Raw genomic sequence first — 17,596 nt, 5'->3', positions numbered from 1 at the left:
AGTATAAAATCATTGAAGTAGCACAACCTACCTAATCCTTGATGAAATTATATTAATCTTTAATGTCTCTTACAGGTAAATTTTTAATTAACATTATAGTGAGAACAAGCTGACAACATGGTAAATTTTGCTTATTAAAGAAATAGCAGCCAGGATTTGGGTTTTGGGTCATCAGTGTTAGAGAATAACACCAGCATGGACACGTGCAAGCATTTTGACAATATAATTAGTGCTTAGTATGCTTTCTTGTTGTCAATATCTCTGATGTTAGGATAGTATAATGCTGTGTTGTTTTCATCTTATTTGAACACCTGTTAAGCGATTGTCACAGGTGTTATACACTCTAATATCTTGTCATATATATGATCACTGTGTCATCATCATGTATTGTGAATGGATACCCTGTTTTGCAAATGAGCTTCACTAGTTCTCTCCAAGCTTCTCTCTGCTTTTGAGATATAGTAAAAGTCATGACTGTAACAATTAGACTACAAAGAACAACACATTGGAATTGGAAATTACAATCCAAGTGGATTAAGTTTAAGGTTTGAACTGAGCAAATAATAAAAAAGCTTAAGGTTTGCTTCTAAAGTCAAACTGATTTGGCATGTGATACAAAGACTGATCTCTTCCTTGTGATAAGCCATTGACAGGATACCAAACTCTAAAAATCTTTCTTCAAAAGGCATTGCATTCTCTTTTGATATCTCTCCAGAAGATCTTCCCTGTGACAAGCTAATGACCACAATTTGGGCTTACATGGTAAATTTGATAAGCTGCTACTCCTTTTTTGTTTTTAAGGATAAGCATTAAAAACTTGTAATATCTTTCTTAAGTTTTATTAATCCAACGTTATTCCTCTCTTAACAAACTCTTATTAATACCATCATTACATATAACAACACAGGTGGATGCTCAACCAGAAAGAAAGATAGATAAAGTACATTGATGATTTTCTTTTTCTCTTGGTATTATAGATATATGACTACTTTTCCAGTAACTCTGCCAGTTTCAAGATAGGCAAAGGCTTCCCTGGTTTGAGAAAAAGGAAATACGCCTTTGGGATCAATCATTGGCTTAACCTTTCCACTCTCCAAGAAAGGATTCAGTTTCTCCAAAACAGCCCCATTGGAAGTGAGAACGAAGAAAACAGCTGGTGGAACCACCGGACTTGTTACATCTATTGCCACAACATGCCCTCCTTCCTTCACTGCCTTCACTGCCCTTTCACATTCTCCTGTTTACACAAACCATACACATGTTAATTTGTCAGTTAACAAAAATAAAAATGATGCTAAGTACTTGCTATCTAACTTCTTAGAAATTAAGGAAATTCAACAATGGTTTTAGAATCTAACCAACTGCATCATAGACTACATCGAATTTCTCTGGCAGATCTTCATAGTTTTCCTTGGTGTAATCAATAGGCAAATCAGCACCCAAGCTCTTCAGCAAATCCAGTTTCCCTGTACTTGAGGTAGCTGCTACTTTGGATGCTCCATAGACTTGCTTAGCTAGCTGATCCAGGTGCAAATGACATTAATCGATAGAGACAGGGAAGAATTCAAGTTCTAATTCAAAATCCAAAACTTATTAGTAAGAAAAAATTATCAGTAAAAAAGAGAAACTAATTAAGGATGAAACAACCATTCAAGTCCTCAGAACTCACTCCAAATAGTATGTAGAACTTGTGATAAGGATGTCAATAATTGGATTCAGCCAATCTTGCAGATAACGATTTTTCTTGGAGAATTAGCAAGAGCCGAGAAAGGGAAGTTAGCAGATATAATTTACCTGAATAATCATGGTGCCCACCCCACCAGCACCACCCAAGACAAGGATAGATTTCCCAGCAGAAAACTGAGACCGTTCAAGGCCTTCATGGGCGGTCTCAATGGCTAAGGGCAGCCCTGCAGCTTCAATAAAACTCAGATTTTTCGGTTTGAAAGCCAACAGCCTCTCTTCAACAGCAGTGTATTCAGCTATAGTTCCAAATTGTTTTGGGTGATCCAAGGCCTTCTCATTAATGTCCCCATATACTTCATCCCCTTCCTTAAATTTCTTTACTTGGCTTCCCACTTTAACCACCACACCAGCAACATCATAGCCTGGAACAATCTGACAAAATAGAATAACATAAGAAGAAATTTTAAAAGAAATTACATAGGAATTTTTGTGCTAGGCTGAAGTATTAATAACATAGAAAACGACTTGTCATATGACAATAACAAGACAACAAGATTTGCTTCATATTTTATAGCTCGTTCTGTGTTTTTCCTTGTTTTTTTAAAGAGATCACTTTATCCTACCTGACCTCAGGGAATCAGCTGCTTTTTTTATTCTTTCATTGATTCCTGTTAGAAGGACTGTTTCTACTAGTCTAAAAATCCCGAAGCTCTCACAATCTATATGTTCTTTGCATGTTTCTGAACAGTAATTAGCAGATATTTAATCAGACCATAATTATAGTTAACCACAGTCTTCTTCCTCTAGCTTGACACCACACAGAAGGAAAAGTTTTAGCAAAGAAAATAACGAGTATTGGAAGAGAAAGAGACTTACAGGTAAAGGAGAATCTGCGGCTTTGATTAATCCAAGCATTCTCTTGAAATCAACAGGATTAATCCCTGCTGCTACAACTTTGACCAGAACCTGGTCATCATTCAGTTGGGGTACAGCAACATCTGAGCCTAATTTCAGGACATCAGATGATTTTCCATATTCAGCATAAGTCCAGGCCTTCATTTGAGATGGAAGAGTTGCGCTTGAAGCCATGAGAAATGTAAACAAGCTTTCCTTTGATCAACTAGCTAGCTAGGAGATACAGGTAAGAATCTCAATTAACCTTTGTTAACTTATAGTAGTAATTTTTACTCATCCACTGCACATAATTCATTACAACAGTTAATCAAGTAAGGCCAAGAGTTGAGGTTGGTGAAACAATGCCAAAATTGAGGCTGCCGTAGTTGAGGTTTTTTTCCGTGTAGGTAGAATGTCCCCCACTTATATTGGTGTTAGGTTTGAAAGCAGAGGGTTTGTGGTCTGCCCAAAAAGGCAAAGACCAAATCAGAAAAGTTAAGAAATGCATAGGTACTAATTTATGGCCAAGTTCATTTCGTAGGCCCGCAGATATGGATTTAATTGCAGTCCTGGTAAAAGGTAGTTGGCTGGAAATGAAAAGACAAAAGTTTAATATGTGGTAAGGAAAGGAATGGATGTTCACTACTTCCACATGCAATGTAAGTAGCCTGCTGGCCGGACGACGCGCTAGAAATAGTAAAAAATTTTTTAATTGAGTTAGAAAATATTTTGTTGTCTCTAAAATAAATTTGGGATGATAATTTTTTTTTTAATTGAGCTGAGAATATTTTATAAAATAGATATATAATAGTAATTATACTATCATATATAATTATTAGTGTACATTGACATATATAAAATATTATTTTACAAAATATATAACTATGGTTATTGTAGTTACCAATAGTTATATTTTTTACTGTTAATTTTTATATAATATCATCTCTTAAATATATTTTTAATATAATATATTTTATTTTTATTTTATTATAATTTTATATATTTTATTTTTATTTTTAATATAATTTTCTATATTATATATTTTATTTTTATTTTTTTAAAAGATAATATAAATTTTACTAACAGACTACTGAGAATAATAAAAAAACATCATTGAAATTTATACAAAAAAACAAATTATAACATTATAAAATATTTTTAATAAAGTAACAAAATTGAAAGGTAAAATTATTTTTAACAATATTACTGAATGCAATACAGTTTGATTATATTAGTTTAAAAATGCAATCATTCATTATAATCTTATATTACAGTGATTTGTTGCAAAATAAACATTAAAATATAACTTAATTGAGCACATTGCAAAAAATATGATCCCACTTTTCTCATATCAAACACTATCTAAGAGCATACTTATACCTTAACAAGACTATATATGAGTCTATCATTTCTTTTTTTTTTCTTTTTTCTCTATCTTGTCATGTTTGTAAATGGATACTAAAGTTATGTCAATAGATATATTTAAGTTCTCTTATATTGTTATTTTATTAGTTAGTATTTCTTATCTTAGAAAGTGAAAATCGGGAGTACATTTAAATATAAGAAAACTTATTTTTTAAAATTTAAGATTTAGAAAAATTAAAATTAAACTTTTATAAATGACAATTACATATTTTAATTTGATAAAAAAAATATATTATATAATTTGATTCAGTAATTGATATGTATATATATATTTTTTAAGTAAATAATTAGATTTAAATTTTTTTAACTTTCAATGTAAAGAAAAGATAATTACATTTCAATTACTATTTTAATATTTATTAAATATAATTTGATATTTAATAATAAGTTCTGAAAAATTAAATAAAAAAAAAAAGAAAAAGGAATAACCATATGGATTTGGGCTCTCGTCCTTCAAGCAATATTGTCAAGTGTCAAACAAGGAAGCCCGGCTTCCTTTAAATATAGCTATAGATGTTACCTAAATACATATCAAAAGCCTTATAACATTTACACCATGGAAGGCTTTTGAAGATGTAAAATGGGTTCCAAAAACCGTCAACAGCAAAATTTTACTTCTGTTCTTTTATTTATCTTTATGTCTTCCTATTGATAATTTACCTTCTTTCATCATTCAGTGAGAACCCTTTAGTTATGTAATTAAAGTTAGAATGGCAGATTGGTCCCAAAATTCTAGACATCAGCTAATTAACTTGTTGAAATCATTCACCACTAATCAATCGTCTTACTAAGCGCCACAACCCTATTTAAGATACACAAGGATTCATGGCATCATAACAGGCGATAAATGATGCAGAAAGATCTGTTAATCAATGTGTTGAAATCATTCAACATCTGTGTTTCATACATAGCCCAAGTGAAACAAAGGTAAATTCCTATACACAATTCATTACTATAATATTTCCAAACCCTTCCGCACCCACCACCCTTTGTTCTTTTCAAACTATTTAATCCTTACATTACTAATTCGTGGATCCCAGAAGTATTATCGGCTACATAGATCTGAAAGTAGAAAGGGTATAACCAGATACAAGTGAGCTTAAGGCTAAGGCAATAAATGCTACCAAGGACAATGCCATGGAGGCCCTTGCCATCTCCGGGAACTTGTCCTTTCCCCAGTTTGATTGCCAGTCATCGACGCGGACAGCAGCTGAAGATGATGCTGATAAGAGAAGATAAGCCAGCATCTGCCAAAACAAACAAAGAGTCCCCAGCATTTCAGTTTTAAGTGCTTCAGCACACAGTTTTCAATCATGTCAGCATAAGGAATAAACAGAGTTTGACCCATCTACTTCACCTAACTATCTTGGAATGTTTCAGGCCAGGTCCTAAAGAATTTTGGTATCTTAGGCACTACAGGTAAAGGGTAGTTTGAGATACGGTAGCCTAAAAAGAAACAGAAAAGAGAAAAAAAAAAACATAGAAAGCACTTAAATGTTCTGTGCTTGGTATCTTATCATGATAGAACAAAAAGCAGAAACTCAGCTCAGCAATTCAACATTGCTTAGCAGCTCCAGACTCACGTGTATTCCGAATACTAAAAAGGAAAAGACACTTCACAATCAGAATTCCTTTATGTTAGTATGTCAATGCCACCTAAACAGTACCTTGATCTGCTCATTTGAGATTGTATAACAGGCTTTGTGGGAGGTGGCGTTAAATTGCCACTTTTACACGCACTCCATAGATTTTGTAAGTATTGCTTGCAAATTAAGCGTTTTGACACTGCAAAAGTTACTCCACCAAAACCCCAAATTCTCCACTTTGAAAAAGTACCAACTTTTCCCCAAGCCAGTAGCCGCAATAGCATACAGGAAACAAGTTGAGAAAGTGAAGGCAGCATTTTCACAGAGAAAAGGCTTTAAAAAGGTCTTCCAAAAAGTTTTCCGAGAACAAACTGGTCCCAAAAAAGAATTCTAGCCTAAGAACTTTTTGCCTGAAATAAAACCTGGGCAGAGCCGTAGAAAGATAAATACACACCAGTAGTGTGTCTAGTGATTGCTATACACAGGCCATTGGGCTCATGCACCCACCTTTATAGCCAGTGGTCCCCTAAACTACCTAATCACAGCAATCCCAGAATTAGGTGTGAAAATGAAACCTGGGGCCTAGGTTAGGTACAATAATTAACATAAAAAACCAAAAATAAAAAGCAAGAGCCTTTGGTCTGAAGAAGAATTACCTGATCCAAAACGAAATCTAAGTAACAACGGAGGCGACTCCGGGCTTTCTGTTTTCCGATGGTCAATTGATATGCTAGATCATATGCCTGACTCCCAGAGTATACAAATCCTATCACATTCACCGCCATACAGAACCTGCAATCCGATAGACACCATTGTACATCAAACAATACACAAAACTAAACCAAATGAAGCATTGAACAACAGACTTGGTATGAACACTTAAAACAACAAATATCATTAAGCCAATGGCTGAACATCTAATCAGGCTCTAATAACTAGTTTGATTTGTAATAAAAGACAACGAGATCTTTATACCATTTTGTCCAACAATTGGATGGCAACTAGCAAGTCTTCGTTAATGACCTTGAATGAGCAACAGTTGAATCAATGCTCAGTTCAAATCAGAACAGTCCCAAAAAGCAAATAAAAGCCACAATAGCAGTCTTCCAAAAGGAAAAACAGAAAATAATACCTAGACGGGGGTGGAAACATCTTTTAGCAGGCTATTAACAGATTATTGTGAAAAATCGAAAAAGCCACCAACCTGAACTCCTTGTAGCGGTAGAAAGAATCAAGAGCCCAACCTTGATCTCTATCCGCAGCTAATACAGAAAAGGAAACCAAACAAAAAACAAACCCAGAAATCCTAAACCCCAACAAAGCCTTTTTCACCATCTTATCTCTCTTGGTTCTTCTTAATATGGACAAATCAGGCCTCAATCTTTTACCACTACCAGAACCAAGTTTTTGGCTTTGCTCTTCAACTTCAACAGTAGTAGTAGTGGTAGTAGTTGACTGATCTCTAGATGTGAACTCCACCGTCGAAACTACCAAAGATGGTGGCTTGAAGTTGGGATCAGAAAGTTTAGATGTTGGTTGTGGTGGAGAGAAGCCGTGACTGAGAGAAGAGTGATCAGTTGACAGTGGAGAGTCAACAGGAGAATGATTAGATGGTGGTGATTGAGCTTTTGGAATTGTCCTTGGTGGTGTTGACCTCTTGCTTAATGGAAATCGCGATACCGTGTGGTTTTGCTTATTCTCTGGTTCTTTTTCTTCTTTTTCTTCCTGTTTCTGTTGCTCTTGTTGTTGTTTTCGTTGCTCTTGCTCTTCTTCTCGATGATTCTGTTGTTCTTGATGATGTTGTTGTTGTTTCTCTTCTTCCTCTTGAAGCTTTTGATGATGATGTTGTCGTTCTTCTTGTTGTTCTTTATCTTCTTCTTGATGATTCTGTTGTTGTTTATCTTCTTCTTGATGATGGTGTTGTCGTTTATCTTCTTTTTGCTCTTGTTCCTCGTTCTCCATTATTGATGAAGGTGGTTTGATTGAGTTTTCTGGTTTCTTGACTTTGACAGTGAACTTGGCTTGGGGGTCTCAGGGTCGGGGCTATTAAGGAGAAGGGGGGACCGAAACTGAAGATGACATGAAGACGACAGACGTTATTACCTAGGCTAACACTTAATACTGGTACTTTCACTTGTGTTTTTTTAATTTTAACTAATAGTAATACTGGTGCTTTCCTTACACACACTTTAATATTTATATAATATACTAAAATCAAGGAATTTGATAACATTATAGAAATTTACTTCTTCAAACTAAGGCACATCTATCCATATAAAATTATCAACAAATATCAATAAAAATTAATATATATATATATATAATAAAAGCTTATAATAAATATTAAAATTTTGAAAATAAATTTATTCCTATATTCGTGAATGTTGAGATCATTGGTAATACTTTTATATCATTCTCATTTATAATCAATTGAAAAATCAAAATTTTCATTAACCTACCATTAATAAAATTTTTTATGGAAATTATTTGAAATATCATCCATATTTATATATATATATATATTATTGATTTTTAACTAAATTCGTGATTTTTATATTAAAAGTAATAAATATATAAATATATTTATAACTATTTTGTCATGTGAATAAAAAAAATACACTTACACTTAAAAAGACAAAATCATAATCTCCTTACTTAAAAGACCAAATTTGAATCCCCTTCTCTTAATTTCAAACAAAATTAATAAGCATTTATATCAAACCTTTGAATACCGAATATTTAGACGAAAATTGAATGTAAAGTCAATTTGAATTTCATGTTTAATTTTCCTCAATCAAAATTAAAAAAAATAAAAACGAAAAAGATTATTATTATTATAACTTATAAATTCTTTAATTCCTGATGGATTGTTTTCCTTATGGAACTCTACTTCGACATCGACCAATAGGATGCATGGTTGATAAAGGGAACAAGATTAGGGTGGGAGTACTAATGGAAGGGAGCACCCTTGAGAATCAGTGCTTCCAGCTTCCAGGCCTCCAACCTAAGTGACACTCAACAAAAGCATTCATACAACCTCTGAATGTTGCAAAGTGCCTAAAATGAGCAGAATGTTTCTCTCACTTCATAAATTGTCATCAATTAGGATCTATCACTCGTTTCATAAGACAGAAGATTTGCTTAGGACCTTGAAAAGAACTCATGTGCTTCCTGGTAGCGATCTAATACAACATTGTAGAGGGGATGGATGGGTTCCAGAAGATTGGAATATGAACCTAATATGGCACTTGGCAAGGGCGGAGAATCCTCATCTTCTGACCAGCTATGTTGACACACTGAAAGGCCGCTTAGACAGTAACATGTGTGGTAATGATCTCTAGACTTGCCAGGTTTGTCTCTGAGTCCACCACCAGGCTCCTGCATTCACAACAACACGTTAGGATCTAAGCCCTTTTGACTAACTCATGTGAGGCCTAAATTGATTCCGTTTTTGAGAAAGTGAAGATAATTTTTTAACCAATTAGCAACCCTAATCTACTCCTTATGTTTGGTAATAAAACCTGTGCGCATAAAAGAATGTATTGCTGCAAGGCCAAGCAGTTGAAAAGAGGTTCCACTTTTGCACGCCTCTTGCTAGAATTATGATCAATATTTTCAACAACAACTGGACAGGAAGCATCATGTGGCTCTGCAAGCCAAAAGAAAAAAAAAATTAAAACACAATTCTCATGAATTCTCAGAAACCAAGCAAAGGATAGCCAGACAGAATCATGGACTGCTAAAGCAGCCTACCTCCCTGCTCAAAATGGCTGCCAGCCTGAGATGAATCCTCGTTCAAACCTTCTGCTCCTGTTGCATCTGATGATGCAGTAGTTTGTGGACTTCCTGCACCACTATCTTCTCCATCACCCATTGGAACCGATTGTTCCCCCTTAGTTGATTGTAATCTTTTTAATAATGCAAATACACCTCCCTGGCCACTTCCTTGGTTATACTTCACTTACAACTCGTTAAAAACATGAATGAGATGAGCAGAAATAGAAATAGTACCTGCCAGAAGGAGTAACAACCATCAACCAGTTTATTAGTTCTACCCTGAAATCCGGCCTCCACTCCTTGTCGGAAAACCACCCAATCCTGTAGAAGAACTCAGAACACATGATTATTAATGCAAGCACAAGAGAATGCTATCATAGTTTGTATGAAGCAAGATAATAGACTCAGTGAAGAGCAATGATGTGGTCTTACAATTAAGCTAGACAAATCCAGACGGTCAACCTCATTGATTAGAATCATTGTAGCCAACCCACAAAAGGTGTACCTGATGAATAAATTGTCAGAACTTGTGGAGGCTTTCTCATACTGGATACTAGCAATCCCGCAAGCAACAAATTGGCATATGCTATACATGAGGAAGTAAACAATGAACACAATTTCTAGGATAATTATTAAATAATTGGTGAAAACAGGTAAATCAACATGCAATGATGAGAGCAGAGCAGAACATACCCTCCATGAGCTTCAGAACCAGGTTCCCCGGCAATGCCCCCTTCATAAGTCTGACAACTTCAAAGAGATGCAACAAACTACTTCAGTCACATAGAGAACACAATAGGCAGCAAGACACAAATCAGGTGACTGTTAACGGTATGCATCCAAGCCATGCATTCCATGATACTATTATATACATGCAGAAGAACATGTTCATCGATGCCATTGAAGCAGAGCTGCAGCAGTGGAATATGGATATTAAGAGCTTTTCTTGGTTATAACAGTATAGTCATACTAACAAACTGTCACTCAGTCCTGAAATGCACCCAAATTAACAACAACTTTTAAACAACATAAACAGGCCCATGCAACAAAAATATAAAAACAACACTAGTGATAAAAAGCCCCCATGTTCCAGACTCTCTTTGCAGTATTAAAATTTTGATATCTTAACTGACCGGGCCTTTCCTGACATGTTTAACTGCTATAGGAGAATGTGATATATGACTAGAGGTTCCAACCTTAACCACCTACATGAGGCTTTTACAATTTTATGCATGTCACACCACAAAATGAGCTTTCTAGCAGCAATAAAACAAAGGAAAAGGACATGGAAACCAATTAAACCTAATACAAGTTGAAGATGAAAGGGGCAAAAACAAATTAGCTGCCACAAGTCACTAGCTCAAAATGCAAATTAAAACTAGATACTGACCTTAAGATGTAATTCCCAACATCTTGAACAAGATCATCATCCAAAATATTCAGGAGACTGGCAACCTGGAAAAGACAAGATGGCTGGCTTATTGCAAAGATAGAATAAGCTTAAAAAAGAAAACTGATGAAAGGTATGTGCAACCCAAAAGAAACAATATATGTACAATGATAGTGGAGCTTCCTAATAAAAAAATTTGTAATATTAAACTTTCAACATGACTCCTCACTTACTGAGATGGCTGTATAACATGCTCGAACATCAATTTCTCCATCATCATGCATTCTGCCAAAAAATTCATCGAGAACGCTTAAAATTTCACTCTAAACACTTGTTTAAAAGGAAAAAGTGATGAACAAGTACATTTTCTTAATAGCAAGTACTACCAATGCCCCATACTTCAGTGTAGATTGGTTCAACTACAACATCACATTAACCTTTGAATACAAAGTCATTCTCTAGCAAAGCGACTTAAAAGACAAGAAGTAAATTTCAAGTGTACATCTATTAGAAGGTGGTTCAAACTTTAAAAAGAAAAAAGAACAGGGAAAAGTCACACCTGAAGGCCCCGTTAGGGTCTTTCATTCGCCGCAAAAATGTGTACAGTTTTTCTCTGAAGGAAATTTCAAATTTCCATCAAATCACTTTCAAAATGGACTTAAAATGCTATCGTTGAATAAACTGACCACCTATTAATTGAACACAAAGCTTTGTCACCACCCAATGTAACAAGTGAATTGACTGCAGCATATGTTGTTGCAACATGAGGCATCTGGAAAAAGAAATTATAATGTCAATTAGTCTCTCATATACACATAAAATTAGGGATGTCAACAGGTTAGCCATTGTTGGGTATCTGAGGGTACCCAACCCAACAACATAGGGTTCAGGTGCCAATATTCCAGTCAGTTTATCAATTAAATGAAAACTTGTAAAGGGTGGGATTCAAACATGGGTGAGAAAGGTAATTGCTCCAAGCCTTTGCCAACTTAACCAACAAATATATAATGATATTGATATTGAAAGAAATTTATTTCTTCTCCCACTTTAAACCCCAAATGAATTTTAATTTATCTATTCTCCAACCCTAACTCATACCAAACCTAAAACACCCAAAGTGATCCCATCTCTTTGGTTTGTCGCTGCCTGCCTAACCCAAATTTTTTTTCAGCCAAAGCAATCACCACTCCCCTAAACCAACTGCCACATGCCAGCGTTGGTTACTCTGCCAGAGTGAAAGGAATTTTTTCACGCTTCTCATCTCTTTGTCGTTGGCCTATCGCAGTTGGAGCCCCTTTTGCCTCTAGGTTCATAATTGGGTATGTTTATATCCATTATTCGTTTACTTTGTTCTTTATTGCTTGGTTGACAGTGGCAATTAGCAAATGATTCTATCTTTAGATGGAGCTATGCATACATGAGTTATCTAGGATGTTTTGCATCAATAAGAATCAATTAAAAATAGGCCACTCAAATTATTACTGTTAGCATACAAGAATATAGTAGGTTAGAATTTAACAATGATCATATCCAGAATTTACTTGCCTGTCCAGGTCCACCACCATACCCGCCGTTTGGATCCTAATAGCGATAACAATACATATAAAAATAAAAAGAATATCAGATATCCATTCGAAGAAAAAATTTAGACACCAAAGAAAACAAACTTGTAATAAGCACCAAGCTCAAAGCTGCTAAGAGCTGGAGCAGAGCACAAACACAAGAAGTGCCAATCCATGTGCGTGAGCACACACTCTCTGCAAATAATGCAATCTTATTCCCATATAAACCAAGCATATACCTAATCCATTAATCATATTCATAAAATAAGAATCCACAAACCGCAAACTCAAAAAATATTATAAATTAAAAAAAGTGAATAAATCTTCTACCTGACAACGACTAAGAAAATCAATAGTATTATCTTCCAATTCAGGATCTAGAAACTCATCCATTAAAGCAATCGAATGAATAATCCAATAACAAAGCCAAGGCCGACTGCACATTAAACAATCAAATTTATTAAAATTACATCTAATTTTAATTAATTAATACTAATTCAAAATTAGCTAAAAAAACGATTTACTTAGCATCTAATACACAGAAAGAAGGACCGAGATGTTTTAATCCGTTTGTTAAGTACTCCACGTGATTTTCCCGTTGAAGCTCCAACCTGTCAAAAAATCGAATTGAAATTAAAAATAAGAGAAAATTCAATGAAACTTTGTAGGGCTTTAGGGATTAACATGAGGGACTGGGAGCTGGGAGGCATATCGTAGAAAGCTTTGTATATGTTGAAGACTTGTTGCTCAACCAATATCTGATCGCGCTGAGTCACGGTTAGACTCGGGAACGATTCCATGGTTTCAAGATCGCTGGCGGTGACACAGTGGACTGAGACACTGAGCTGGTAACTCGCTTTTTCTTGCAGACGAAAAGCAAGAAAGAAAAATGAAAAAAGAAAATATAAATAAAAAATTATGGGAGACAATGTTCACTGTTTGGTAACGGAGATACGGTCTTGAATCATATTCATTTCTAATTAATTAATCCGGAATCATCTGGGGGCGGGGTATGTTTATCCACCTTACCCAGATAGCTACTCCAAATTGTTTTTGTTTTTAAATAAATTTTTTGGTCAAAGGTATGGTCAAATTTGATGACTGTGCGACGTAGGGTAATTATATCTCTTTTTTAGGAGAGGATAAACTTAGAAGAATATTTTATTTAATAAAAGGAGACAAGGGAGGCCCATAATGAACATAGAACACAGTGTTTTCAGTTTCCAAACAGTATGGCTGGCACACAATGGATTTGACGATTTCGTAAAACAAGCATGGAACAACTTGGATAACATCCACATTGCGTTGGTGAATTTCTCCCAGAAAGCAAAGAAGTGAAATCGCGAGGTGTTTGGTAATATTTTTTACAGAAAAAGGAAATTACTAACAAGATTGGAAGGGGTTGAAAAAGCTCAAGAATTACGACCTTCTAATTTTCTGAAAGAGTTGGAATATAGCTTACTTTTTAGAGTACGAAACGATACCAAAGCAAGAAGAAGCATTCTGGCTTCAAAAATCCATGACGGAATGTTTAAAGTTTGGGGATCGTAACAATAAATATTTTTATTTGCGCGCGATGAAAAGGAGACACAAGTTGAAAATATTAAGACTTAGAGTGATAGATCATAAATGGTGCGAAGATCAAAATCAACTACAATTACATGCTATGAATTTCTTTCAACATCTATATTCTAAAGAAAGTGCCCAACTCCCATCATACCCAATCTAGAACAGGTTTCCTAGTCTTCCAAAAGAAGCTTATGATTTTATGAAGCGACTAGTAGACAAGGAGGAAGTCCGTGAAGCACTTTTTGCTATGAAGCCCATTAAAGCTCTGGGTCTGGATGGTTTTCCTGCCTTATTCTTTCAGTCACAGTGGCAGCAGGTGGTGGGACAAAAATTATTTGAATATGTGCAAAACGTTTTTAATGGAACAGAGATAGGCAGCAACATGTGTAGTTCCTTGATCGTCTTAATTCCCAAAGGTGAGGCACCTGAGTATAGTTCCCAATGTAGACCCATTAGTTTATTACCAGTGATTTTCAAAGTTTTAGTGAAAGTGGTAGCTAACCGGCTGAAACCATTTATGAACCTTTTGATAGAGGAAACACAAGCCAGCTTTATCTTAGAGACACATATCGTAGATAATATAATTGTAGTCCAGGAAGTAGTGCATTCTTTTCATGAAAAACAGGGGCGGAGGGGATGGATGATGGTAAAAATCGATCTAGAGAAAGCCTATGATAGACTAAGATGGGAGTTCATCTATGACTCGTTAGTGGAAGCCCAAATCCCTGAAAACATTATAGACATTTTAATCAGAAGTTGGAATGCTCATAGTTCTCATATACTATGGAATGGCACCTGCTTTGAAAAATTCTTCCCTTCAAGAGGAGTTCGACTAGGAGATCCTCTGGCTCCCTATTTATTTGTTTTGTGTATAGAAAAGTTGGCTCATGGGATAAAACAGGCTGTTGAACAGGAAATGTGGAAGCCAATTAGACTGGGCAAACATGGTCCACCCCTAACCTATTTATTCTTCATGGACGATCTCATATTACTTGCAGAAGCCTCAGAATCTCAGATGGAGGTAATAAAGGGAGTATTAGAAGACTTCTGTGCATGTTTGAGAGGGAAGGTGTGCATAGCAAAATCGACCTTCTTCTGCTCAAAGAATGTACCTATGGAGCTAAATATCAAAGTAAAGGATTGTTCTGGCTTCTCTTACTCGGATAGTATGGGGAAATATATTGGGGTCCCCTTGCTGCATGGAAGGAAAACTGCTCACATTTACAAGTCCTTGATTGATAAAGTTAGGAGTAGGTTATGCGCATGGAAAGCATCCTCTTTATCGTCAACAGGACGTCTAACCCTTGTCCAATCAGTACTAACTAGTATCCCATTGTACACAATGCAAACCATTTCAATTCCTTTGGAAATTTGCAAAAAAATTGAACTATTGTGTAGGAATTTCCTTTGGCATGGTGATGGTCAGAGCAAGAAGGTTCATCTTCTGAGATGGAGTACTCTTTGTAAGCCAAAAGCACAAGGAGGTATGGGTATTCGAAGTTTATCAGTAATGAATGATGCTTTCATCTTAAAATTTTGTTGAGGATTAATAGCTAAATCTGATTCACTTTGGGTAAGGCTACTTGCACATAAATATAATTTTATTAGGACCCGATGCTCAAATCACATTATGCATAATGGCTGTTCAATTTGTGGAGGTCGATGAGCAGATTATGGTGTGAATTCATGAAAAATGTGAGATGGGCAATTGGATATGACAAACCGGGTACGATATTTTATGTCATCGAATGGAGAGTGAGACAAGAAGCGTTTGACAGTTGTATTACCAATGGATATGTTGAAGAAAGTACTTTATCTTATCCCTTATAGCCTAGCAGCCTGTCTTGACGAGCCGTATTGGGCTCTAACTTCATCTAGGCACTTTACTATATCCTCAACGTATGACCACTTAAAGTCCTTATCTGATTCTGCTAGATCAGAGAATAGTAAAATGTGGAGTTTGGCCTAGGAATGGAGTGGTCCTCAGAGAATATGTGTCTTCCTTTTTCATTGTATTCACAACAGGATTTTGAGAAATGCAGAAAAAGTGAGACGTGGTCTCTCACATGACGCTTCATGTCCACAATGTCATGTTTTTTAGGAAACCAACCTTCATTTACTGAGAGATTGTCCAGCTGCAGCGGTCCTTTGGAAGAGTCTGCTGCCTCAAGATCATACACACCAATTCTTTCAAGCTACATTCCCAAAATGGCTCTCCGTGAATCTTAGTAAAAAAAATTCCTCCATTTTTGAAGTCCCCTGAAACATCATATTTGGCATAACCTGTTGGTATTTTTGGAAGTGGAGAAATTCATTTGTTTTCGAAGGTCGTGAAATATCCATTAAAGGACAACTGAATACTATCAAAAGTATGGCGGTGACAACGTGGAATAATTGGTTAACTTGCCCTTTACAAAATGGGAGACCAGGTCGACAAGAAGAAATATTAATAGGCTGGGCCCCCCCACCAGTAGATTGGATAGCATTGAATTCAGACGGGGCATACAAGAGTGGAAAGGGTGTTGCTTCAGTTGGAGGAGTTCTGCGACATTCAAATGGTTCATGGATAATAGGATATGGATGTAAATCAGGCACAAGCACAGCATACCGTGCTGAGTTATGGGGAGTATTTCAAGGCCTCAAGTTGGCTTGGGATCACGGTTATCGAAGAATTCAAGTGCAGGTAGATAACAAGATAGTAGTTAATGCCCTTAATACTCAAGCTACGCATCCTTGCTCCAATACAGATGTGATAAGAGCAATCAAAGCCTTGCTTAGTAGACAATGAGGGGTTAGCATAAGTCATATTTACTGGGAAGGAAATAAGGTCGCTGACTACATGGCCAAGTTAGGCCTTGATTTAATTTCTGCTTTTGCTACATATGATGTCCCACCTGCAGATGTGGCACATCTTTTGTTAAATGACAAATTAGGAGTTGGTTCCCTACGTATGATCACTCAATAGAGTGACTCCTTTTAAAAAAAAAGTATTTACAATTTTAAATATTTTTTAGGTGGTTTTCTTGAATGGTTTTTACTTTTTCACTATCTAAAGTCATTTAGAAGCAATAATAATTATCTTACAGAATTTAAACCTTTTATTCTATTTATTAAGTTATTGTGCAATGAAAAATAACATAACAAATGTAATCCTTTTGCTTTTTTATAAAATAATCATTAGATTTTTTTTGAAAAGAAAATATCATTAAATTGCATTTGAGGTACTAACATTTTAGAATTTGAAAATTTCAAGTATTTACAATTTTAAAAATTATTATTTATAAAATATTTTTTTATTTTTATAACTTAAAATTTATAAATAATAATTGATTAATTATTATTAATTAAAATATTATTTATTATTTTACGTCACTTTGTATTTGGATATTTTATAATAATTGATTATGTAAGAAAATGATGATATGATAATATAATATTTTTAATCTTTACATCAACGTCACATCAATATTATATATAAGTATAAGTTGATAAGTAGCATTTTAATTCATATTAATTAATCAATTGTAATTATAAGATTTTATTTTAATTTAAAATAAAATATAAAAAATTAATTTAATATAATAAAAATTATATTTATTTTAAAAATTTTAAAATAATTTTTAAAAAAGTTAAAATATTATACTTAAAAATAATCATGAGATTAAATTAAAACTCATGATATAAGAAAGAGATATTGTTATCAAAGT

General features: G+C 34.8%; 3 protein-coding genes across 4 annotated transcripts; all 3 read right to left on the bottom strand.

The window, feature by feature from the left end:
• Nucleotides 1-852: 852 nt before the first annotated feature.
• On the bottom strand, nt 853-2,990 carry LOC18600752 (2-methylene-furan-3-one reductase-like). The gene is made up of 4 exons (XM_018118648.2): nt 2,563-2,990; nt 1,795-2,118; nt 1,359-1,518; nt 853-1,237 (listed from the first exon to the last, which is right to left on the bottom strand). Exons 1-4 carry the CDS (start codon nt 2,773-2,775, stop codon nt 972-974), a joined length of 963 nt encoding a protein of 320 aa, XP_017974137.2. The 5' UTR covers nt 2,776-2,990; the 3' UTR covers nt 853-971.
• Nucleotides 2,991-4,853: 1,863 nt separating this feature from the next.
• LOC18600751 (uncharacterized) lies at nt 4,854-7,667 on the bottom strand. The gene is made up of 3 exons (XM_007031392.3): nt 6,796-7,667; nt 6,248-6,383; nt 4,854-5,252 (listed from the first exon to the last, which is right to left on the bottom strand). The coding sequence occupies exons 1-3, from the start codon at nt 7,551-7,553 to the stop codon at nt 5,058-5,060; spliced, it is 1,089 nt and encodes a 362-aa protein (XP_007031454.3). The 5' UTR covers nt 7,554-7,667; the 3' UTR covers nt 4,854-5,057.
• Nucleotides 7,668-8,401: 734 nt separating this feature from the next.
• ERA1 (Prenyltransferase family protein) lies at nt 8,402-13,310 on the bottom strand. Of its 2 annotated transcripts, none has more exons than XM_007031389.3 (14): nt 13,005-13,310; nt 12,845-12,931; nt 12,651-12,756; nt 12,304-12,339; nt 11,448-11,530; nt 11,318-11,371; nt 10,992-11,043; nt 10,759-10,823; nt 10,062-10,118; nt 9,801-9,954; nt 9,603-9,689; nt 9,345-9,525; nt 9,113-9,240; nt 8,402-8,969 (listed from the first exon to the last, which is right to left on the bottom strand). In XM_007031389.3, the coding sequence occupies exons 1-14, from the start codon at nt 13,118-13,120 to the stop codon at nt 8,733-8,735; spliced, it is 1,443 nt and encodes a 480-aa protein (XP_007031451.3). In that variant the 5' UTR covers nt 13,121-13,310; the 3' UTR covers nt 8,402-8,732. The 2 variants fall into 2 exon arrangements, with proteins under 2 accessions (XP_007031451.3, XP_007031452.3); XM_007031390.3 differs by having other exon boundaries at nt 9,801-9,873; nt 13,005-13,305.
• Nucleotides 13,311-17,596: the final 4,286 nt, after the last annotated feature.

Source organism: Theobroma cacao, chromosome 4, assembly GCF_053813885.1.
Source record: "Theobroma cacao isolate CCN51 chromosome 4, ASM5381388v1, whole genome shotgun sequence".
In the NCBI taxonomy this organism is placed as follows: Eukaryota; Viridiplantae; Streptophyta; class Magnoliopsida; order Malvales; family Malvaceae; genus Theobroma; species Theobroma cacao.
This window is presented reverse-complemented; position numbering and strand designations above follow the sequence as displayed.

Excerpts from the sequence above, each read along its gene's own strand:
- ERA1 (XM_007031389.3), bottom strand. The coding sequence starts at position 13,120 with ATGGAATCGTTCCCGAGTCTAACCGTGACTCAGCGCGATCAGATATTG. Across the intron at positions 12,932-13,004 it reads CCCAGCTCCCAGTCCCTCAT|GTTGGAGCTTCAACGGGAAA; the intron begins GTTAATCCCTAA and ends ATTTTTTGACAG. Across the intron at positions 8,970-9,112 it reads ACATTCTTTTATGCGCACAG|GAGCCTGGTGGTGGACTCAG; the intron begins GTTTTATTACCA and ends TTGTGAATGCAG.
- LOC18600751 (XM_007031392.3), bottom strand. The coding sequence starts at position 7,553 with ATGGAGAACGAGGAACAAGAGCAAAAAGAAGATAAACGACAACACCAT. Across the intron at positions 6,384-6,795 it reads TACCGCTACAAGGAGTTCAG|GTTCTGTATGGCGGTGAATG; the intron begins GTTGGTGGCTTT and ends ATCGGATTGCAG. Across the intron at positions 5,253-6,247 it reads TAGATTTCGTTTTGGATCAG|ATGCTGGCTTATCTTCTCTT; the intron begins GTAATTCTTCTT and ends TTGTTTTGGCAG.
- LOC18600752 (XM_018118648.2), bottom strand. The coding sequence starts at position 2,775 with ATGGCTTCAAGCGCAACTCTTCCATCTCAAATGAAGGCCTGGACTTAT. Across the intron at positions 2,119-2,562 it reads CCGCAGATTCTCCTTTACCT|ATTGTTCCAGGCTATGATGT; the intron begins GTAAGTCTCTTT and ends CTATTTTGTCAG. Across the intron at positions 1,238-1,358 it reads TGTAGTCTATGATGCAGTTG|GAGAATGTGAAAGGGCAGTG; the intron begins GTTAGATTCTAA and ends TTGTGTAAACAG.